General features: G+C 35.0%; 1 protein-coding gene and 3 long non-coding RNA genes across 19 annotated transcripts; 3 read left to right on the top strand and 1 right to left on the bottom strand.

Annotated features, from left to right (window-relative positions):
• The first annotated feature begins 212 nt into the window (after positions 1-212).
• LOC110936459 lies at positions 213-6,454 on the top strand. Of its 3 annotated transcripts, none has more exons than XR_002590041.2 (7): positions 213-772; positions 3,904-3,964; positions 4,052-4,128; positions 4,292-4,574; positions 4,662-4,780; positions 5,413-6,055; positions 6,147-6,454. It is a non-coding gene; the product is annotated as an uncharacterized LOC110936459 (long non-coding RNA). The 3 variants fall into 3 exon arrangements; XR_002590040.2 differs by having other exon boundaries at positions 4,269-4,574; XR_004891118.1 differs by having other exon boundaries at positions 4,052-4,574.
• A 3,067-nt stretch (positions 6,455-9,521) lies between these two features.
• LOC110936457 lies at positions 9,522-15,125 on the top strand. Of its 13 annotated transcripts, none has more exons than XR_002590037.2 (10): positions 9,522-9,756; positions 9,840-9,927; positions 10,264-10,292; positions 10,558-10,692; positions 10,814-10,956; positions 11,046-11,127; positions 12,333-12,395; positions 12,740-14,088; positions 14,727-14,814; positions 14,910-15,125. It is a non-coding gene; the product is annotated as an uncharacterized LOC110936457 (long non-coding RNA). The 13 variants fall into 13 exon arrangements; XR_004891115.1 differs by having other exon boundaries at positions 11,046-11,166; XR_004891117.1 differs by adding an exon at positions 14,274-14,336 and having other exon boundaries at positions 11,046-12,933; positions 13,771-14,088.
• An 895-nt stretch (positions 15,126-16,020) lies between these two features.
• Positions 16,021-17,837, top strand: LOC118491278. 2 transcript variants are annotated; one of them, XR_004891113.1, is made up of 3 exons: positions 16,021-16,103; positions 17,081-17,177; positions 17,631-17,837. It is a non-coding gene; the product is annotated as an uncharacterized LOC118491278 (long non-coding RNA). The 2 variants fall into 2 exon arrangements; XR_004891112.1 differs by having other exon boundaries at positions 17,081-17,837.
• Positions 17,838-20,675: 2,838 nt separating this feature from the next.
• On the bottom strand, positions 20,676-24,010 carry LOC110936456. The gene is made up of 2 exons (XM_022178850.2): positions 23,871-24,010; positions 20,676-21,294 (listed from the first exon to the last, which is right to left on the bottom strand). Exon 2 carries the CDS (start codon positions 21,252-21,254, stop codon positions 20,784-20,786), a length of 471 nt encoding a protein of 156 aa, XP_022034542.1. The 5' UTR covers positions 21,255-21,294; positions 23,871-24,010; the 3' UTR covers positions 20,676-20,783.
• Between the last annotated feature and the right edge of the window lie 482 nt (positions 24,011-24,492).

The raw sequence follows: 24,492 nt of genomic DNA, 5'->3' as shown, positions 1-24,492 counted from the left end.
GATTGAGGACATCCTAGGATGCTTATCCGGTGATTTAGTTGGCGTTAAAAAAAATAAAAACTTTTCGCTTTATTGTTTGATTTTTTTATAATTAGATAATTCATCATTAATTAGTGTCATTATTTTTTTTATTATTAATTAGTGAATTAAATTCTTTGAATATTTATTTCATTGTCTGCAAACAAACCTTATGAACAGTTTATTACGACGGCATCATGGTAATTTCATTATACCTTAACATCGATCGCTTTATCTCTGCAACCCAATTCATCTCAAAACCCTTACACCAAACCCACCATCATCATCACCGCTCCACCATCCATCTCCGGCACCACCAAATCCGGCCACTTCTCCACACTCACCCTTTCCCCCACACTTATTTCGCCAAAAACCCCGCTTTCCAACAGAGACCGTCATCGTCTCCGGTCTTACCGCCATCGCCAAACGGCGGATTCGACATGTCAAACTGTTTTCGGAGAGAAAGAGAGAGAGAGAGACCAGGTGGTACGGCACCACCACCGGAAACATTCCCAACAGAGGCTGTCATCATCTCCGGTCTTACGGCCATCACCAAACGGCGGATTCGACATGTCAAACTGTTTTCAGAGAGAAAGAGAGAGAGACAGAGATACCAGGTGGTACGGCACCACCACCGGAAACACCGCCATCATCTCCAATCGCACCACCACCGCTAATATGTGTTTAAAAACTGTCTAGGGTTTGCATGACGGAGCCTGATGATTCAATTGTAAAGAAGCCTAAACATGATCAGGTATACTGACTAATTAAACAGTTTGATTTGTTCTAATTATTCAGGTGATTGTTCGTTTTTTGCTATATGATTTGTCATTGTGTTGTGTTTTGATTCCGCTCACAGTACCGGTGTGTATGACAGAGGCTTATTGTATGAAAATGTCACAGTTTTCTGTTTATGTGAACCTAAATTTCATGTTTATGTGATCGAATTACTATTGTTCATAGGCAGACAATTCTATGTTATGTGGTTATGGTTTTGGCCTTTCATGTATTGGATTATAACATGCATGCCAAAAAATGTTTGTGTTTATGTGCTGGATAAAAAATCATGCCAATAAAACGAGAGTGATTATGTTAAATCAAATGGCTGGGGCTTTTAATTTGTGCAGTTGAGTGTGTTGAGTACATATAGGGAGAAGAGCTTGAAAAAATAGTAATTAACCAAAGTTAGAAAGTTAGATAGCTGGGGATATTTTGTAATATGTTATTGTACAACACTAAACTTGAATAATGTAAGTTGTATATTAGAATAATATATAGAAATATATTTTCAAAGAATATTTATTATTTGTTATATCAACGAGTTAACGCTACCCCGCGCGTTGCAGCGGAATGTTGATAGTGAAAGTCTTTAGTATGTTGATTATAAATATTGAATTATTATGTCGGATCTTTAATGAATTTAATACTTTGTAAAAACTGATTAATTGATTATAGTTATATACGTAACGTTCTATTTAATAAATAGTATTTAAAAATAATGTCTACTTCTCCAATAAAAGTAATTCTAATGATACTAATATTTGTATTATTTTAATTGGTTATACTTTTTTATAAAACTTTAGGGGTTAGTACAATTATGAGCAAAGCATAGGGTTGTCGTCGTCATCATCATCATACTCAGTAAATCCCACCAATAACAAAGCTAAGGTAGGGTCTGAGGAGGGGAAGATGTAGACAGCCTTACCTCTACCTAATAGGATTAGAGAGGCATCTTCTAGTGAGACCCTCGGCTCGATAGTAGTTTTGCATCAAGCCTTGGACATAAGGCACATAACACTCAGCAAGCAACTGAGACAACTGTCGATTAGTGCATGTGCCCTCTTGTCTTTCGGCTATCAGCGCCACCACATGATGCATGGTTAATCATCCCCCTCTTTTAGCGTTATTTTCATGAAATTAGTAAAATAACGTTAAAATTAATGCACTTTCACTTTTGCCCCCTGAGCGCCCATACATATATACATTATATGCGCATAATGCAAGTGGCGCGTTGAGCAAAGCATAGGGTGTAAGCTACAATTTCTTAAACCTTAGAAATTAATTTTGAAAATTTAAATCAAAAGCACACCAATATTTTGTTCGTTACTTTTGCAACCACTACATGCGATGGCGATGTTCAATTGGTGGCATTGTCGTGATGGTGGTTGGGGTTTAAGATTATTTTATTATTTTAAATAATAACAAAAGATGCATGATTTTTCATTAATGAATCGACGTGGTTTTTTATATGAACCAACATACCCTTATTTTTTATATTGACAATTAAATAAACGCGTCACATAAACTGATGCGATGGTTTGCACAACGATTACAGAATAAAATTTGCAAATAATGTTATGGTTACATGAAAAAAAAGGGTTTATTAAATTTGGCCTTTCAATATTGTTTAGTTAAATAATCAAATAAAAAACAAAGTTAAAAATAGAAAGAAAACAAAATCGAAAAAACAAAAGCCATATCTAAATTATTATTTCACGTCATTTGAATCATCTTTTTAGAAAACAAAAAAAATGAAAGGGTTCGCATCTACTACTGCAACCGTTTGACCTATGTAATTTTTTTTTTCAATTTAATTTATCATTGTTATATACAAAATGTGATTGATCATCACCGTTTAATTTAATTTTCTTGTTATGAATCGCCACAATTCCAACATTCCATCTCAAGATATGTTATCATTTGTCAATGGCTGAAAAGAATGGATTCGACTTAGGGTTACAGGTTGTTGAAATTGTATGTATTACTAATAGATAATCATCAAGAATTTTAGAAAGGAGAAAGAAAAACGTTTGAACAGGGGCTGTGTTGTTTTAGTCTTTTTTTTTTTTACGAAAAGGACAGAACTTTATGAGTATTTATTTATTTCACCTTCAAAATCAAATCAATTTAAAAAAAAAAAAAATCACTAAAACACGCACCTGTTGTTAAACCAAGTTTGGGCATGGATTCTTCCAATCACTATAACCGTTTTTTTTTTATTTCCATTTTGAAGAGGCGCCTTAGACCATTCGTAGTGGGGCATTTTTTAAAAAAAAAAATTTGAAAAAAACGCCTAAAAACGCCCCTCCCCCCATTACATGGGGCGTTTTTTTTTTAATTTTCAAAAATTGGTTTCCGGCGTTTTAAATATAACGCTATGTACAAATTGGGGCAACCAATCAATGTTGAGCATTCTGACAACTTCCCACTTTTTGCATGTGTCCAACTTTGACCAACCAATCACCATCTCTTTGCTTTTTTTTTGTTTAATAATTGGAATGGGCATTATTAGGTATTATTCCCACTACACCACTTTCGCAATAACGCCCCATGCTGACTGGGATAACACGTGTCGAATAATGCCCCATGGTGGGGGCATTATTTTTCTCTACCACTACGCATGCTCTTATTGTAACTTGATAATCACCTTTTCCTTTAATAACTTTTCTAAGGGACACAACTTTTCAAATAAAGAGAGGTAATCTTTCACCAATAACCTTTTCTAATGGACACGACTTTTAAATAAAACAGACGTAACCTTTCCATCAATAACACTTTCTAATTGACGCGACTTTTAAACAAAAAAGGTGTAACCTTTCCATCAATAACCTTTTCTAATGGACGCGACTTTTAAACAAAAGAGACGTAACCCAAGTTACTTTTTGTAGGGTTATTAATATGTATTATTTTCTCTAATATGACTGTGCATATATCTTATATGAAGATGTGTTTATGTGTGGTATGTAGCTAACACCTCTTTAGTGCGCTCATTGTTTTCATAACATGCTAGCAACAATAGTACAGTCTCAACAGTTTTTTTGGTATTTGTAATCAAGTAGCAGATTCCACTTTTCTCCATATGTTACCTCTGTATCCATATGACAGGTTTGGCTAGCTGCTGATCAATTTCTTGGATAGAACCAGCATAATTGACTCAATTCATATGGTAAAACGGGACTGAGCCTCAGTTGTTTGAAATAAGGTTGTGCACTACATTTGCTTTTAGCTTAAAATCTGTATATTTTTTTTGTAGTGGCCTCAGGATGTATGGTAGCCACTTCGAGCAGTGTCCGCCGCATGTTCACATCCGCTGGGAACTCGCTAAGACCCGTATGAATCCGTGTTCAGTTTCTTCCTTTTTTTACTACAATTTTACTTTAGATTTGTTCGACGTGTCTTTTACTTTAGATGATCACGTTTTTTGGTGGGGGATTTACTCTATAGGTTTGTTTTTACTTTTTTTTTTTCAGTTACGATAATCACCTCATTATAGGTTCGCTTTGAGGTTTATAAGGACTGTCTTCCACTACCCGGGAGTTTATTTAAGATGGTTATTGAGGAGGTTTCATGAGGAAAATACTAACATGTTCAAGACTGAGTTAACTTTTGATCAATTGAGCCCCTCTCTGCATTTGCTTTCTTTTTATGTGAAACGTTTCTATCATTAGTTGTTAAACAAATTTAGTGGGAAGGAAACCTTCTTCAGGGAGACGTTTGACAAAGACATCACACAACTAAAGAAAGCAAGAGATGAGCGGAGGCACAGAGAAGATAAGGTACCGAAGAAGTATAATACAAATGAATTTGTGTATTATTATTGTTTTGATGAAGATAAAGTGAATTAATGTGAGAATAACGTACAGGCTAAGATAGATATAAAGAGGACATAATCATCAAGAAGGGACAAGGATAATAAAGGTATAAATGATAAAAGCGAAGGGATTCTCACGGACATAGCGCTTAACGTAAAAAGACAAAATAGGTTAATTCTTCTATTTATTTTCCATAATAATGCGGTTAAATATGATTACGAAAACTATATTATTACCCCAATAATCTGATTGAAACGATTAATGAAGTACAAATTATAAACTAGGGGTGCTCATAAATTGATGAAACCAACCGCACCACCCAGACTGAAGCGAGTCAGCCGGTTTGAGATTTATGTGGTTTGGTTTTGGCAGTTTATTGGTTCGGGGATGGTTTTGGAACTCGGAACCAACCGTTTAGCCTTTTTTCCCTTCAAGTTTAATATATGCAATTATGTATATGTATTATATTCATGAATAATCTTTATTATTTTAAGATCTTCATACAAAATGACAATTGTAAAGAAGCTTTCAAACCACCACAACTCGCCAACCCACCCAACTTCGGTGGTTTGGTTGTTTCTAAAATCGTATTTAGCGGATTGGCCGCTACTTTTTGGTCAAAACCGGACTGTGAACACCCCTGCTAAAAGCACACTTTCGATGACTTTCAAAGATAAAACAACCCAAATTATCCCATTTATATGCAAATGGCTTAAAAGAAGCCTCTACGTACAGTAGTGTTCTTTTTTTCTGTGGTTTTTAGTTTGTTTAACAAATGATGGTGTAATTTGCTGTGGTATAGTTGGAGCAACAGTCATCGGTGTTGGCAGAATATGAGAGCAGAAATAAGAGACACAAGAGAGATCACAGGCATGATGATTAGAGAGTAGATGAAAATCAGACGTGAAGTTTTCCCTACATAATTGCTTTTTTGTAGATAGTTTCAGCTTCTTAATATTGTTGCCTTTTGTATATAGAATTTGCTTTTTGTGGCGAGTTTTTAAAAAGGTTATTAAATTAGTCATAGGTAGCTGCAGTTAGGCTTGGCCAGAATTATGCGGCCACTTGCAAGGTATTTAGTCTCTTTCAAAGTGAATGGGGAAGACATGTAATGGGTGAAAACCACTTCGGTTTAATTAGTTTGACCCGTTTCTTTTCAATAAAAAGTTTCTTAATTTTGTTCGTTTGACCCGTGTGGCAATATAATACGCTCCATGGTTCCATATTCACATAACTTGGCGGAAACTGGGCTTTCTAAATAAGGAAATTCACATAAGTTATGTGAAACCATAGTTTCCGCCAAGTTATGTGAACATTGAGTTTTATTGATTATGGTGGATTAAAGGTTTCATAGATTTGCAACATTGATGCTGCATCAAGATTTGAATTTTGTAAAGAAGGGGTCTGCTAAAGACTAAAGAGATAGGCTGCATTTCATCCCATCGGTATGCAACTTTGTTTTTTTTTTTTTTTTTAGTTAACTTAATCTGTTAATTAAGGTCTCTAATCAATGTTCAATTTGTATATGATTAATAGCGCAAACCGCTGGCCTTGGTGAGAAAGCATAAGAAATTTTTGAAGAATCGGTTTCTCCTATCTTAGAGGCTTGAGATCCTGTTCTGAAGCATCAAAGACAACATCAGTATATCTACGCTTACTGATGTCACCGTTTCAGCTTACAATTTAGTTGTTATGAGTTTGTCCCTTTTAAATCTTTTTAAGAGATGATGTATTGATATTGAAGTAATAGCGATACTCATTGTTAGATGATGATCAACGTGTATGCAGTATTGATTTCACTTTTGGGTTAAATCACAGGTGGCACCTTCCATTGTTAAATGATCTTCACAATGTGTAAAATGAACAATTGTGTTCTGTTGCATCTTTATTTGCTTATTGTTTGTTTGTCTAAATTGCTATTATATTTACCGTCTTGCATAGATAACTTGCCAAGGTTTGTCTAGTTAATTTAATTCACCGCGTAAGTCGCGGCAATAAAAAAAAACCTAGTTTGTTAAAAAAATGACAATCCCGGTTCATATTATAGAAAAAAGTGAAAAAAATCAATGAAAAAGAAACGTAAAAGAAAAACAACAAAAAGTGAAATATCATGAAATCTCATGACAAGTCATCAAAGATCATGAGATGACATGCATTCATGATCATAACAATGTCGGTCCCAACACACGCTTCAACATAATTTATAAGGAGTTATTAGAATTGTAGAAAGCCAATGATCCGCAGCCTAACTGGTTTGGGGAGGTGGGAAAGTTTACCCATTTATTTGGGGTTCCTGTCCGGGAGGTCTCGAATCTTGCAGAAGGCGAACTGTGACACCGGTTCAAACAATATGCCAACCATAAGATTTCTACTCGTGACCTGAGTGATTAAAGGCCAAATGCCTAACCGGGTGATCTAGTCGTCTAAAAAAAATTAGACCTAGAATCTCAATATGAGATTCTAGTTATTTGAATTTTATGTGTGTATTTGGAATATTTCTCAAACTACTATAACTTTGTACAATGTAAAAATCAGGCTATATAATGAAACGGAACCTGATTCGCAACTTCTATTAGTTGCTTTATAATAGACCCAATTTGGAAAAAAACTAAAGCGAGATTTGTTACTTTTCATTTCTTAGAAACCGATTTCATTGCTATAAATCGGGTTTTGCTACTTTTTTAAGCGTGTGAAACTGTCATATATCAATTTTTTAACTAAATTATAATTTGAAAAACACTCATCTTTGTGGAGTGAAAACTCAACAAAAACTTATAATATACTCATGGAAGAATTGTAAATTTCATTTCTTCAAAATTGATAACAATCAGATTAAATTTTATTTCAATATATGAGAACATGTGCATGGGGAGGATACAATAGTTTGATTGATCCAACTAGAAAAGAGGATAAACTGAATATTTTTGTGGTACATACAAAAGTAATGATAACTAACACGTTTACTAGATTTATTATTACTTTCTCACAAGACATGCATATTTTCTCTAACTTACTCATTAAGTAGATACGCATTTGTTCGATCATTCTCTACGTATATTTTTATACGCACAAACAACTACAACTAATTTAAAAGATAATGTACAAAGATAATCAACTAGGATCATTAATAACCATTCATATAAGCTAATAACATGATAAGTTCATTTACACTTTTCTTTTCCTGATGCCGCCTAAATTTTTAAACGATAACATTCATGCTTTTACAAAAATAAACAAGTGTGCGATACCATAAACATATGTCACATCCTGCAATTTCTTCACGATCGTCTAAACTCCAACCCCTTCTTTCAAAACGAATGGCAGGCTTTCGTTCTTGGCATTTTTCTAGAGTAAGCGTATCATTAATCCACATCTGAATTAATATCAAATTAGTTTTATCTCTATAACCTCGCACATTCCAATGCCTTAACCTTAAACAATTCATTGAATTTAAAAGTTTTAATACTTGTTGATCGCCACTTGAAAGAAGAATCATGCCATATGCGTACGTCGCCTCTGAATGTCATTTCGCAACTACTCTTTTCAAATATCTAGTCCAGATTCACCATTAACTAACTCTAAGCTCATATGTGAGTAATATAGTCAATTCAAATATCATATTCGCTTAGTATTTATACTCATAAATAAAGATACAAATTATATGATAAATTATAGATAACTTTTGACTATATCAATATATATGAATTTGAGTGAATTGCATGTCCTTAACATTAATAACCAATTTAGCCATGAGGATCTTAGTTATTCTCAATCCGCTTGAATCATACCCGTTTTACAAAAGAATATATGTAATACATAACATAACAGAGCATATATAAATAATACGTTTTTAGTCAGTCTTATGTCCTATGTCGATTAGACCATGCTATTTATAGTACAGAAGTCAAATAATATCCTAACTAAATGTCCAACTTTTCCAGGATTCTCAGTGGACTGGGCAAGTGACCGTTGCTTGCTTCTCATGACTTTCTACATGTTTGGCGACAATTCAGGAGTTCTTTATCCCCTAGCTGTTGTCTTGGAATATTCCTGCGAATATTACCTAGAAGGGACAAAATAAATGTTACTAATACCAGTACTCATGATCCTTAGCCATGTCAGGATACTAGAGTATGCTAAGACGTTAGGATCCTGAATATGTAAAATTGACCCCTAACAGTAGACATGTAGAAAATAGAGTTCGTAAACTAGTTCATCAATCAACAACGACTGTTGGATTGCTTCCAAGAGATCTTCTTGATTGATTGATGAACGAGTTTACGAAATCATTTTTCTTCATGTCTACGAACACTCAATTTATCCCGACTATGTGGAAGGAGGAACCTCCAATTAGGGGTGTGCACGGTTCGGTTATTAGCATTATCCGTAACCGTAACCGAAGTCATCGGTTAATCGGTTCAGTTAATTCGGTTAATTTGTCGGTTTTCGGTTCGGTTCGGTTAATTTTCGGTTAATAACCAATTCAAACAAGGGCTAAATTTTTTGCTTAGAAATATATGTAATGGAGGTATAAATACATGAAATAGATGTATACATACATGAAATGGATGTATAAATAAATGAAATGGATGATAAATAAATGAAATAGAGGTATAAATGCATGAATACATGTTTAAATACATAAAATGAACGTATAAATAAATGAAATAAAGGTATAAATAAATGAAATGAAGGCATAAATAAATAAAATAGAGGTATTATTATATGAAATCTATATATATAATAAATAAATAAGGTTTGGGACACGTGTCGCGTTGTGGTGCAACCACACTAGATTTTTGGCGGGAAAATGAGGGAATTGTCTAATTCTTACACGGGATCCATTTATTGAATCCAAACCTGCATGGATTGACCCGGTTATATAAGGAACTAACCCTATTCCTTTTATTCAACACATCTTCTTCCTACGCCTCTATCACAAACCCTACTAGCGAAAATCCAACACCTCCATCATAAATCAGTTTTCTTCGTTGCGATTCCTACACCTTCCATCACAAATCAGTTTTCTTCATTGCGATTAGTGGAAACGCTCAAGATTCCAACGATTCGGCTTAGTATTGTTTGTTCGGTCACAATCTAGACAAGAAACCCTAATTCCATGGCGATGCGGTTTAGGAACAAACAGGTAAAACCTTGCAATTTTGAAATCAATAGTTTTTTAAAATTCATCATAATCTTCGTCTGTTCATCTTCGTTTTTTTGTTACAGATCTGTGGATAGAATGCCCTAGCCGCCGCCTCCAGCAGTGAAGGCTAGGGTTTCGACAAGTTGATCCTGAGCAAGTCCAGTTTTGATGGTAAGTTTTGGAGTTTTATTTTGCTTATTGTGTTTGATTTTAATAAAAACGTTCTTCGAATAATATACAAATCTTCTGAATTTTTTAAAGGTGAATGTTGTTGAATAATTAACACTCATTAATCTATCCGAACAAAATTCTATTTGATTTTAGAAATTGTTGCCGTTTTGTTTATAGTAATCGAAGATTGTTTTGAGTGTAGAAATTGTTTGATCATTGGATGAACTAGCATTTTGAGTTATTCGTCTCTTTAGACCCGTCTTATTTATTTATTTATTTTTTGTAAGAACTAAGTTACTCTGCTGTCGTAACTTCCTATTCATTGGCCCACTGCAGGTTGTAAGGCGTTGTTCATCTCAGTTCAGGTACAAAGCTGAAATCTTTAACTTGTTTTTCATGGAATCTGTGTAGTTATTTGTGGGTTTTGTGTGAATTATATTCGTTCAAAGTCGTATAGTTATAGTTAATAATATGTTGTTTGTATAATTTTACCAATACGCTATACGCCTACAAAAGTTTGAATTTTGTTTTCCTACTGATGGAATTTCTGGATCCGCCACTGAATAAGTGGCCCACTATGTACGCGTTTCGGTTATTCTAATACATTAGTTTTATGATTATTTGAAACAGGCTGAGGTAAACTTCTTAGGAAGGCTTTCACATCCGAATCTGGTGAAACTTTTGGGATATTGTTATGAGGGAAAAGAGCTTTTACTTGTATATGAACTCATGCAACGAGGCAACTTCGGAACCACCTTTTCGGAAGTACGGTTCCTTTATTAGTTGTTAGTTAGTCATGAAATGTTTTCAATTTATGAGTTTTGTTAATGTGGTGTGCATATGTGTAATGAATTGAAACTTATTCTGAGTGGTTTGACTTTTTCAGGGGGGTCAACTGTTCAGCCGCTTCCATGGGATATACGGCTTAAGATTGCAATAGGAGCAGCTTGTGAGCTGTCATTTTTGCACACTTCGGATAAGAAAGTTATTTATAGAGACTTTGAGGCATCAAACATATTGCTTGATGGGGTAAGTTAACCTTTGTTGGTTGTATCGTATTCATGAATGATTTTACTTTCTTTAGTATCACTGTATCATTGATTCTCCGTCTCTGGCAGTCGTATAATGCATAGCTATCGGATTTTGGGCTGGCTAAATTAGCATCGGCTAGCCAATCGCATGTGACCACACGGGTGATAGGTACATATGGTTATGTTGTTCCTGAATATGTTACCATAGGTAATCTTAAATTCTTAATCGTTTAAGCTTAAGGGCTAAAAGACATTGCCAAACTGTTAAACAATGGAGTAAACTTTCAATTTGTTTGGTTAAATCATTATTTACCAACATTTGGATGGTCAATTTAGCTTTAAAGATTGTTGAATTTAGTTGTAAGTTTGTAATGTTGACTTTTGGCATCATGATTAGGTTAAAATTGCATCTTTTCGTGGTAAATATAGATCCAAAATTTGAGGTTTTATGATATCAAATCTTATTTTTTTTAGACGTGTCTTCGTGTTACTGTGTTATTGGTTGAATTTAGTGTAAGGGTGTTTTTTTTGTTTAACACAAGATTTAACCCAAACATGTTTCGTTTAAAAACAGCTTGACCCGTTAACTGTTCAAATAATGTGCACCGAGGGAAAGGTAGTTTTATAGCCAAGGCAAATGTTGTTGAGGCTGCTGGGTGCTTCAGCAATCATTATTAACAATCGCACATGTACATTATTAACATGCATATTGTATATGTTAATAATGAAACTTGTCAATAAAAATACTAGCCTATAATGAAACGTGTCAAGTGGGTCGAAATGGTTGAAAAGCCTCGATTTTCCATGGTTGAAAATGCTTCGATTGGTAGTAGACTTTCATTGGTTCTTCCCCCGCCACATTTACCCTTACCACAGCCAATTTGGCATCACTCGCCTCATTCTATTTGGTCCCATCACACAATGCCTCGCTTTGAACTGGTAAGTTATAATGGGGGGTGTTTGCAATATTCAGAGTTTATTTGATAAACAGATTCTGAATCTGATTATGATTATGATTGCTTCTATATCACATCACTGTTTCCAAAACACACAACCAAACCTCACTAGGTTTTGGGCGGGAAAATGAATGGGCAAATGTGTTTTACCATACCCGGATTTTTAACCCGATTATATGAAGTTTCTAGAATACCATCGAGTCGGGGTCTCATTGGAAGCAGCCTCTCTATTCCCCTTTGTTATTTTTAAAGGTTTTTGGGATGTTTAGGATTGGACAACTGTTAATTCCATTATCTGTTTTGTTGTTTGGATTATGGATGGTTAGGTGAATTTTACATTTACCTCAATAGTTAGTTTTCTTGCAGTTACTCGATACTGTTGTCCCTAAATCTGATTGCTTTGACTCTAATTAATCAGGAAATCATAACCAGTTTAGAGTTTGACAGACATTAAAAGTCAACACATCTCCTTATGCATAAGGTACTGATATAGTTTTCAGTCCTTACGCGATAATGTACTTGTATCGTGTATTTATTTGTTTATGGTATTGTGTATTTATTTGTTTATGAAATTAATTCTGATGGTTTATATGTGTGCCATTGTAACTTTCAATCCAAGTAATCATTAAAGAAACTATTGTTTATGTCCAGTTGTTGTAGAGGTCAGTTAACTACCCTCTGCAAATATTATACCATTAGTCATATTATGCTATATGTTGGTACTTTATTAATATTGGAAATTTGTTTAGATAAAAAAGGTTTTTTTTTTTTTTTGTGAACCATGCATGAATGTATCTAATGTGTTTTGGGAGGCTGTTTCTACAGGTCAAATTGTATCATTATATCAGTGTCTTGGAACAAAGAATTTGCAATCATTTATCGCACAATTTGTGTACTTTCACGGATATAGTTATTTTAAAAGGCTGTACCAGGTAAAATATAGTACAGAATCAATTGGAACAAAAGCAAATTTTCTTCTTGCTGCTTCTGTCGGGGCATGTACTGACATCATAACTCAGGTTAGAAATTATCGCCTTTTTTCTTTAGTTTTATTTTTTGTTTTTGTGTTTCAAATTATACTTGCAAGGGGATATTTGGATGTGCGGTTTCAAACTGATTATGTAACATTATATAACCGGGATCAGATAACCAGGTTGGATTATGTGATATGCATACACAACTAGGGGTGTCCATCGGGTTTTTTCTTCGGGTTTCGGGTTTTTCGGGTCGGGTTGTTCGGGTTTTTGTCTAGGAAAAATTAACCCAATAACCGACCCATTTAAAGTTCGGGTTAGTCGGTTTTGGGTTATTTGGGTTCGGGTTAGTTCGGGTCGGGTTGTTCAGTTTTCGGGTTTCGATGTAAAATGAAAAATTTATGTTTTTTTACAAGATATCATAAAATTCATATTGCTACTTTAAAAATATCATCAAAGTTCAAACATTATTTGACAATATGCTATTATAATATTTAAAAGTCCCAAAACTTGATGTTTCATATATTAAAGACTCAAAACCAAAACACTTTTATAAGAAAAAAACAATAAATGTTCAGGTTTTTTGTCGGGTTTCGTGTTTCGGGTTTTTCGGGTCGTGTTGTTTGGGTTTTTGGTAGGGAAAAAGTGACCCGATAACCGAACCATTTAAAGTTCGGGTTGGTCGGGTTCGGGTTTCTCTGGTTCGGGTTTTTCAGATATTCGCTAATTCGGGTTCGGGTGGCTTTGAATTCGGGCCGGGTTTCGGGTTTTGGATAAAAATGAACAACCCTATACACAACCTGATTCTATAAATAGTTTCTTTTAAACTTTGTGGTTCACCACCTGACAATTATTGGATTAAATAAGGATTGCCTCACTCAGTTATGTTCAAATCAATCCAACCTTATAAAAGACGCATTCTAGAAGTCTTTTAAGATTTCTTTCGAGCTACTATTGGGCTTATGGAGAGTTGGAGAAACTACTTACAATGACAAAGAAGAACCGCAGTCTGTAGCTCTCGCTTCGAAGAATGATGCAGAATTGATGAAACTGGTGGAAAAAAGAGAGGATAGTGATGGGACAATGGCACTGTCTGTTCAAGGGTTTATTAGCAAGGTTTTGCATGGAGTAGATGGGTTTATGAATCTGGGTCTTTGGTAGGGTCTAATGCAGGCGTTAGTGTGGTGTTTGAGACGAAAGGTACCTCACCTATCATTTGTTGTCATTTTAGATGTTAAATTTCGGATGGTATTATGATTACATGTAGGTTTTTTCTAAAGTCCTGTTAGTTCCTTTGATTTTATGATGAAATGTTTTTGACATTTAGTGTGATGCTTAGTTTTAGCATATTGACATATTCTATTAAGAGGCATTTTTTGTTTTAGGTTACCTTTTAGAAGCTGGTAAACCATACTTCTCTGCTTAATTGCTCCATAAGTCCTTTTCAGGTAAAGAAATCTACTTTTAAAGTGACATCTCAGTATAACGGCTATGAACTACTATAAAATATATTAATTATTTCATATTTGGTGAGCTAGCAATTTTAACCTCTTAACCTGTATCTATGCCATGTGGGTTATCTTATTCTTTATTTGTTTGATGCCGCAAATCTGTATTTGAATGTGTATTCTAATTATTCTGGTTTCAACTTGAAAACTGAAATTTGAGATAAATTAAATTCATGTAATGCAAAGGGCTATACCTACCATATTAGCAATGATGAAGTACATGTATTCTGAAATTACTTTATTGCGGCTTATGCAAGGTTGTGAGATTACTTTGTTACCCTTCCCTCATTAAATTGTCAAACTAAGGTAGCCCATATTTACAATTTGTAGATTGTTTGTAAGTGTTGGTTGGCCAGAGGTATATGTTGCTCAAGAGGTACAAAAAGATGGATATCTTTTGGAGGAATAGGAGAACAAGGTAAATTCTCATGAACTTGCAGTTAGCCTCATTCAAGTTGTTGCTATCTTTGTTTTTATTGAAATTGTAGTGACTTTTTTGACTTCTTAATGTAGGAAATGCTAAAAAATAGACCGCATGGAAGTTGATAATGAATATAGCGGACAAGTATAATCAAGACATCAAATTTATGTGTATTGTTTGATAATTGAGGTGTGTTTTTGTATATTTACCGGTCGATTATAAGTATTTAGCGTAAATGAAATTAAAATGAAAGAAGTTTGTAAACTTGAACATGATTTTTGAGTTTGATTTCGCCCTTTATCGATTCGTTTCGTTTTGTAATGGGATTAATACGGTACCGAAATCCGGTATAACAACCGAAATAAAAATTTTTGGTGGAGAAGGGCAAGAGGATACTTAAGAGGTTCAAAGTGTTATTTATGTACTTTTGTTTATTGTAAATTAAATTTTCCTAGCCCGGGAAGTTCCCGGGTGATAGCCTAGTGAAAGTATAAAACATGAAATACATGAAATATAGGTACAAAAGCTAGAAATATATAAAAAAATGATTCGGTTCGGTTCGGTTAATTTTGGTTAACCGATGGTAAAAAAAAATATCCGTTAACCGACTTTCGGTTAATTCGGTTTCGGTTAATTTCGGTTCGATTTTGTCGGTTTTCGGTTCGGTTTTGGTTAACGGTTCGGTTATTGCACACCCCTACCTCCAAGTAATCCCGACTATGTGGAAGGAGGAATGACTTACATTCTACGTTAATTGAAACACATCCCGGATCTCCGACTAATCCCGACTCTAGGAAGGAGAGGGACTATTTATGCAAAATGGCGAAAGAATCAAAGTCCAGGGACTATAGATGTAAAAGTCTCAAAATAATATTCCTTGGCAACCTCATGCGAACCATAAAAATTTGGAGCTTGCGGACAGTAAGCTGAATAAAGAGTTGGTGCGCTGAGGTCCTTACGGACCGTAAGCAATAAACCCTTACGGTCCGTAAGGGACCATGCTGGCAGATTATGCTTGTTCTCCAAGGCTTTCTACATAAGAGTGACACCTAGCTCGATATTGCCACCAATTCTCTGGTTCTTACACATCATTAGACATGTGTTATCATCCTAGATCAAGTGCCAACACTTGGCATCATCTTAGGATCATCATTCAACTATAAATAGCCTCCATATTTGCACTAGTTCTTTGCTCATTCCATCTTTCTCTCTAAAATCTGCTCTTAGAGCTTGTTACCATACTTTGGAAGCCTCCACCTGAGTTCTGAAAGTGTTCTTCAACACAAGTAAGTGCTCTCTCTAGTCTATTTCATTTCTAGGCTAAGTTATTAGCCGAAACAAACAGTTTGACTTTCTGTTTGACTTTCGATTATGACCAATATGGTCAAGCCAATGTTCGATTCGAACATGGCTACGTGATCGTAAAAATGAAGGTTATAATCCCCTGGGATCATACCTTCTAAAGATCACGTTAAGTAGGCGAAATGACGAGTCGAATTTATATTAAATACATGGCCAAAAACGTAAACTTTGCGAATTTTGCTAATTAAGTTTTTAACTATCAAAACCTTAAGTTTTGACATCACAACAGTTTATAAAACATATTAGGACATGTCTAAACATGTCCAACTCATCATTTCTTGTTTAGAGTTCAATTCTATATCTAAAGTCAAGCAGTTTGATTTTTGCTTTGACTTTCAATTCTGACCCGTTTGGTCAACGTTAGGACTTGTTTAGAACTGATATTATGACCATGTTAGTATAAGGTATAACCCTTAGAAGTTATACCTCTTGGTCATATTGTTTGGTAGGTTATATGACAAGTCTAGAACTTATATCTTAAAAATAACGATTACGCCCTTTTTATCTTAAAAGCTAAAGAAACGGTTTTTAAACCAAATGGTTAACATTATGACTTTAGAATAGAATGTGTAAATGTTATAAAATGTGTTTTGACACCTTGGACTTGTCATAAGACCCGACCGACCTTCCGAACCTGTTTTTACGCGCATAACTAATCATATGAACCTAGTTCATATAATTTAGGCGTAACGGGTCTAAAAATTTCAAAACCTCTACAAATCAGAATGCTTGGTTAAATAACCTTTATCTAATGAGTCATTGCACTCGGATAGGTATAAACCACATTCTATATGATTTACGCTTAATCTAGCGAACCTATTCTTAAGTAATGGGTCATATCTAAAGGGGCTAACCTTTGACCCGTATACATTCTAACAGATAATAATTCTATTCATTCCAGACTATAGAACCTCCCAGATAGTCGGACTTGGGTTAATAATACTTTTACTTGCGGCTTTTGCTAAATTATAATCATATTGATTGGAAGCTAGCAAAAGGTAAATACTCTTAACTTATTTTGTTTTTAAACTTGGGGTATGGCGAATACGCCACTTGGAGCGAGCATTACATAAATGAGTCGACTATGACTGCTCATAAATGTAAGAACTCGGTTTAATCCGTTATACTTGATAACTGTGTCCGGACGTCCCGACTCATGAACTATTATGGCCATACGGAATAGCATGCAGGGGTAGGCATGTTGACTGTAAGACACGTTTTATTCAACTTTGGTGTGTACCTTAATCATTATAGCACTGAAAATAACCGGCTCTGATCTCTGGTTCCCATTGTATGACAAGTATATAAATCTGGTGACAAGAAAGAATCCCAAAAAATATTAAATGATTACCTACGGGTTTTCTATATCTATAAAACTCTTTTTGAAAAATTGTTTTCAAAACGAGTCAGTTAATTGTATTTACCAGCGAAAGCTGACATATTTTCAAAAGATTGAATCGCAGGTACCGAACCTTACTATTAGGCTGGGAATCTGGGTCGGCTAGAAGGAAGGCTAAGGAATTTGCAACTCCTCAAGCTTAAGGCCTATGATGTCTAAAACTCTTTTTACTAGATCCCGCATGTGGGCATGTACTGGAACGATTGTATAAATGTTTGTATATATTCAAGCTTTTATTAAATGAATACTTTTACTCCAATACTTCTGCTGCATATTATTAAATTGTGATATTGTTATCCAATCGTCACGACCTATCCGGGCCCACCGGAAATCGGGGTGTGACAGGTTGGTATAAGAGCTACAATTTGAGTGAATTAGACACAAGCCTTTTATGTCTAGTCTCAAATATCACAAATGTAGATTACTTAAGAAACTCCGAGTCTAGACCCGAACATAAGACTACTCTTACTTATATATATAGCTATTGATTTTATGAATATTTTGCAAATGCTGCCAAGATGTCGCGGACGAAATAAAGAATCTATGATGGGTCGCGGACTCGATAATCTCTACCATTGAGTAGCTTGAAGTTCCGTATGGCGAACTACACTATTTTGGAGATTATTACTCCAATACGAGGATGCTAAAACCTCGTCACAAGATACTATTTCTTTTGATATTCCTTTGGTATAACTCTATACCCAATATCATTAATCTAAAGTCTATCACATCTGATAGACACTTCGGTGATACCTCACCAGCTGACTGAATAGCAGTAATAGAAGAAACCGTATCATGGCAAGGATATATGTGCACTTTTGCATAAAATCCCGTTCTATTGATTCAAAATTCTCTCATTCTGGAGATTTAGGAGAAAAAGGAATCACTTTTTCTGGTTCTTACTTAAAGCTTATAATCACGAGTTTGAAACTCGATATCTAATTATCCAAACCCATCTGGATATACTAAATTATATAAATCCGGTAAATTCGCCAGTAAGTTCTCCATCTGATCAACATTGATTTTTTTTATTTCATTGATTTTTACAATCATAAGTGCCAAACTTGATATGATAAAAGCACCATATGATGATTGGCAGTATCTTAGTGTGTGCCATATATTGCTTTCATGTCTGGCCAGTATGAAGGTTTAATGCATGGAACCTCTAAGATCTCCAATGATCATATTGTACTGATATCAAGCATCTAAATATATTTTGGCGATATTACTGCCATAAGAATGATCGTTGATTTTATGGAGCCCATTTTATTATTTTCCTTCAAATAACAAGGTTAAATTTTATTGCTCCTACCTTATCAAATAAATCTCTTGATTGCTCACATATAGACGAAGGCCAAAAACACATGTTCCCACCAATGAGTGGTTGAGAAAGTGTAAAATTTCGTCCAACTATGTGACGATTATATTGAATACGTCGACTGAGACGTGTCCCGAATCTCCAAATAATCCCGACTACGTGGAAGGAGAGGGACCAATATTGAATACGTTGACTGAAACGTATCCTGAAATCTCCAACTAATCCAAACTATGTGGAAGGAGAAGGACTTAAAATGCCACATCTATATGGTATAGACAAATTGGTCAAAAGCCCGCGAGCAATCATGCAAATATTTTTCCCTCTAAATTTGTTCAGAGTACTAGTTCTTACGTGATTAAGACTAGCAAATAGACCATGATAAAAGAATCTGCCTTAAGCATATATTCCGACCAATGGTAGTGGTTGAAAAGATGATAGTAGTGGAAAACTGTTTCCCTCACACCGATAAAATCTTAATAATCTATAAGTGATTTTCGTCCAACTATGTGACGACACTTATCCCAAATTCTCCAACTAATCCCGACTATGTGGAACAGTGGAAGGAGAGGGATCCACTTTAAATACGTTGACTAAAAAGTATCTCAAATCTCCAATTAATTCCCAACTACGTGGAAAGGAGATGAAATCTTCGTCCAACTATGTGACGATACTTGTTCCAAATCTCCAACTAATCCCAACTATGTGGAAGGAGAGGAACCTATATTAAATACGTTGATTGAAATGTATCTCCAGCTAATTCCCGATTATGTGGAAAGGAGAAAATTTCATCCAACTATGTAACGATATTTGTTCCAAATCTCTAAATAATCCCAACTATGTGGAATGGGATGAACATATATTAAATACGTTGACTGAAACGTATCTTCAACTAATTCCCAACTATGCGGCGGAGGAAGGGTGGAGACGGTGGGTGGAGGGATACAATGGGGTGGGGGTTTGGGGTGGGGAGAGGGTGAGGGGTAGTGGTGGGGGTGGGCCCTACTTAAATCATTTAATATATATATTTCTTTTAAATAATAAATCTGATTTTTATGTTTAGTAACGACAATTTAGTAATTTCACACCAACTTAACTGACCAAACTAACTGACATTTACTCAGGGGACTATCCGAGTAACAAAATAACAAATCATAGGGAGCATACCTACTATTTCAAAGATGGAGACTAAACGTGAAAAAACGTGAAACCACAGGGACTATCTGGGCAATTAACACAAAAAATTATGTTCAGGTTTGAGATAAAACATAATCCAAATTGACCCATTTACAGATAAACAAGTTTGCCACCTCTGAATTTAATGGAAACAACAGACAAAATAATAGCATCTTACGCTGGAGATGAGAGTAGCGTTCAATGGTTTATAAGCTTTTCCACATTAACCGAACAAGGTTTCGTAGCCTACACCTGAGTTGTATGTCAACATTTTGAATTAGTATGAACTACAGAAGTATTTAGTTAGATTAAAAAGTCAAAATAAGTCAACCAACATGATGTGTTGTGCACATTGCTTTTCATTACTTAACAACTTCTCAAAATGGTCATCAGGTGGCGACAATGCTGACGGTGGCGGAGAAGGTGGTGAGTCGGCGACAACAGTTTCGTTGGCATCGCCGGTGGTGGTGTTGACAACGGCAGTAGCGACAACAGGTGGCGATGCGACGACAATTGTGGCGGTGCTGACGACACCAAGTAAGTGATGGAGATAAACAATGATGATGGGTGTAATCCATTTTAGGTTGACTCATTGTCTAGATTTAGTTGACCAAAATAAACTCATTGTCTAATTTAAGGTGATCCAAAGAAACATAAAGGAAAAAACAAACAGCTGCATATATGTAACATGTAAGTATCTTTGTTTCTAGATCATCAATCTATTGTAATTGTTTTCTTTCCACTGCTAAGTCTTCTCTTCTTTCTTCTAACCGAATCATCAATCCCAAACAACTTAGATATCCTCTTCTTCTTATCGGGATGGATATACGCCATCAGTTCTTCCACACCCATTTCCCAAAACTCTTCACTAATTTCGTATTTTGCTAAATTCGAGTTGTCAACATGCAATCCAGCCAATTCCGGGACATCAACCAACCCTTCTTTAACAACTTGCATTAACACAAAACTAAGATCTCTCAGCATCTTCAAGTCGAACTTTTTTGACAAAGATTTATGCTTGATAACAGATGCCTTTCGGGCACCTTTCTTTTTCAGGATACAAGATTGTCTTCGGGTCGCCATCTTTCTTAGGCTAATGAGTATATCGAGCTCGGAATTCGAGAGGGAACACAACCAGCGGATGTCTTCAATCCGGTTCTTTCCTAACATCCCGTTTTTTTTCATTGGAACAAATCTTGTCGTTTTGACCCAAGAGCATCTATTCCTGCAGAGAGGTTGATATTAAAAAAATATATATAGATTAAAATGATTTAAAAAATTAAAACTTTGGTTATTAAGGGGCATTTGAATGGGATACGAAACTCGAAAGCGATAATGTGATGTTGAATGGTCATAATCATAATCAAATAATCAGTTTTTGCAACCGATATGAAACTGACTATTCCAGTATTCCAAATAAACAGACAACTAGAAGTAGAACTAGAATCTATTCATCCAAACATTAAAAAGGCGTTTATTACGCACCAATCGGTTTTCAACCCTAAATTATGACTATAAACCTAGCTGACGTATTATTTTCAAGATCGATCAAGCATATATGTTCTCACTAGATTGTTTATGATTCATACTGAAACACTTATGTGTATTAACTAAGAAGTCAGATTTCCCGCCAAAAGTTTTTCTTAAATTTAATATCAAGATATACTTTGATCAAAATCACAAAATATACAATTCTAAAAGCAAAAAATAAAGCTATGTATTAGAACCCAAAATTGGTCAAATATTAGGGTACGGAGGAGGCCGAAATATAAAAATGACCTAAAGAATGAAGAGATTATGAATGGTTTACGGGATCAAAAGGCTCACAACCCTAACATGTAAAGAAACGAGCGAGACGCAACTTTTAGTTAGCTTATTTGGTTGTACAGAGCAACACCTCAAGCATGTGAATGGTCAAAGTTAGTCAAATATAGCGTATGGAAGAGGATGGTGTATAAAAATGACCAAAGAATGAATTGATAATGAAAGGTTTACGTTATTAAAAGGCTTATCATATATAAAACAGACGCGAGTAGGCCTGTAAATGAACCAAACGAACACGAACATTTGCATGTTCATTCATTTAGCTTTACGCGAACATGAACACGAACATATAATCGAACACATTTTTTTTGTTCATGCTCGTTCATTAAGAAAATGGGCATGTTTGTGTTCGTTTAAAACTTAAACGAACACTTCACGAACGTAAAGGAACATAAACAAAAAAACTTAAAAAAACATAATTTAACAAACAATAAACAGCACAAATGAACATAGTTGAACAAACATAAATGAACACAGATGAACATAATTGACTAAACATACACCAACATAAAGCAACTTTTTATATAATGGAATATTGGATTTTAATAATCCCAACTATTCGCCGTTAGCCGCCAACAGTCCCAACTTCAAAAATAACCATTGGCGGTCCCAACTATTGACATATTGGCCACCAATGAACACTGACTAACAGAACCCTAACGCCGTTAGTCTCCAGTCGCTGAAAAAACGTTTTTGGCCTGAAAAAGGTTTCTAAAGGTCCGATCTAAGGTTACGAAGAGATTTAGGACGAAAATGTTAAGTTTTCCGGCCAAAAAGAAGTTTTTCGGCGATAAAGGAGTTTTCCGGCGACTTCAATAATTGATGTTTTTACTAGAAAAAAGGTTCCTAAAGGTCCGTAATAAGGTTACAAAGAGGTGTGGGACGAAAATGTTGAATTTTCCAGCCAAAAACGTTTTTCCGGCGACCGGAGACTAACGACGTTAGGGTTCTGTTAATCAGGGTCCAATGGAGGCCAATATGTTAATAGTTGGGACTGCCAGTGGTTATTTTTGAAGTTGGGACTGTTGGCGGCCAACGGCGAATAGTTGGGATTATTAAAATCCAATATTCCTTATATAAATTAATGATTAATTAAGATAAACTCAATTGGGAATCCCATTTTTATTACTAGAAAGCCCAATTACCAATTAGTTATATTTATATAAGTGGTTAGAAAGTTCCTTTTAGGTTTAATATTTATATAAATGTAAACTACTTATGTATTCAATTGAAACGAACATAAACAAATGTAAATATTCGAACATAAACAAACAAACAAACATAAACGAATGTTCACAAACATAAATGAACGAAAAAAAACGTGAGTTCATGTTCATTCGTTTATATAAATGAACAAAAAATTGGGTCCATGTTCATTCATTTATTAAATAAACGACCATAAACGAACTTCTCGCCGAACAAGTTCACGAACAGTTCATGAACATTCGGTTCGTTTACAGGCCTAGAAGCGAGAAATGTTCTACATAGAGTTTATTTGGTTTACATAATTGAAAGGCTCTACATGTAGTTTTTTTAGTTGTATATAGAGCAATGTTACATCTATGTGAAGCTCTCGCCTCGGTTTTGAACCTAAACGGCTAGAAGACCAGAAGTATTTGATGCCATTAGTAATACTATTTCAATATTTCATTGTATTGAAATATTGATACTAATAGCATCAAGTAGTCAAGCCCAATATTCAAATTACTCTTGGTCTTTCTTTGTAAGCTTTAATTACAAGAATCAAAGCTTTCTCCGACTTAAAACTCCTAAAAAAACACAATCAAAAGTTTTACAAATCAAGGTTTTCACCTACTTGAATCCTCCAAGAACAAGTAAACATTTAACATCCAATAACACGTATAAAGTAGAGGATAGATTGATCAAAATACTGAGAAATTATCCACTTAAAACATCCAAATCAACACCGAATAACAATCAACAATAATTAATGAAAATTGAGGGTTCGAGACTTGCCATTCAAGAAGTTAGGGATGTGGCGGCCGGAGACGACGACGGCGAATGAAACCTAACGTCAAATGTATTGAAAACCGGCTTGGATTCAAAGCGACTACTAGTAATCCGTTTAATATTTACTGGTTCATTCCAAGCAAAGTTTGGGCCTTCTTTTTGGTTTTTAATGTGGGCTTATTTTACATTGGCTTTTTACTATTATATAAAGTAGAGGCCAATGATCCCTAGCCCAAGTGGTTGGGAGGAGGTCAGGAGTTTTCCCCCTTGGGGGTTTCTTCTGGAGGGGTGCAGGTTCGAGTCCACTCTGGTACCAATATTGGGTAATTCCAGTGCGGCTGGACCTTAGGGGGGGCCTGGGATTCGAACCCGCAGTGCGGGCGAATTTCTTAAGGGGAGTGAACCGTTAACCGTTCAAAAAAAAAAAAAAAAAAAAAAAAAAAAAAAAAAGTAGAGCTCTAAGATCCAACGAACAGTTTGCAAATTATTTGGCGGGAAATTTTTTTATGTTTGTTCGTTTATTTAATAAACGAGCATGAACAAGAAATTATGTTCATTAAGTTAAACGAACGAGAAAGAACAAAGGATGTGTTCGTTCGTGAACGTTCGGTATTGTGTTCATTTATGT

This window comes from Helianthus annuus, chromosome 4 (genome assembly GCF_002127325.2).
Source record: "Helianthus annuus cultivar XRQ/B chromosome 4, HanXRQr2.0-SUNRISE, whole genome shotgun sequence".
Classification (NCBI taxonomy): Eukaryota; Viridiplantae; Streptophyta; class Magnoliopsida; order Asterales; family Asteraceae; genus Helianthus; species Helianthus annuus.
Note: the sequence above shows the minus strand (reverse complement) of the source record. Positions and strands in the feature narration are given on the sequence as shown.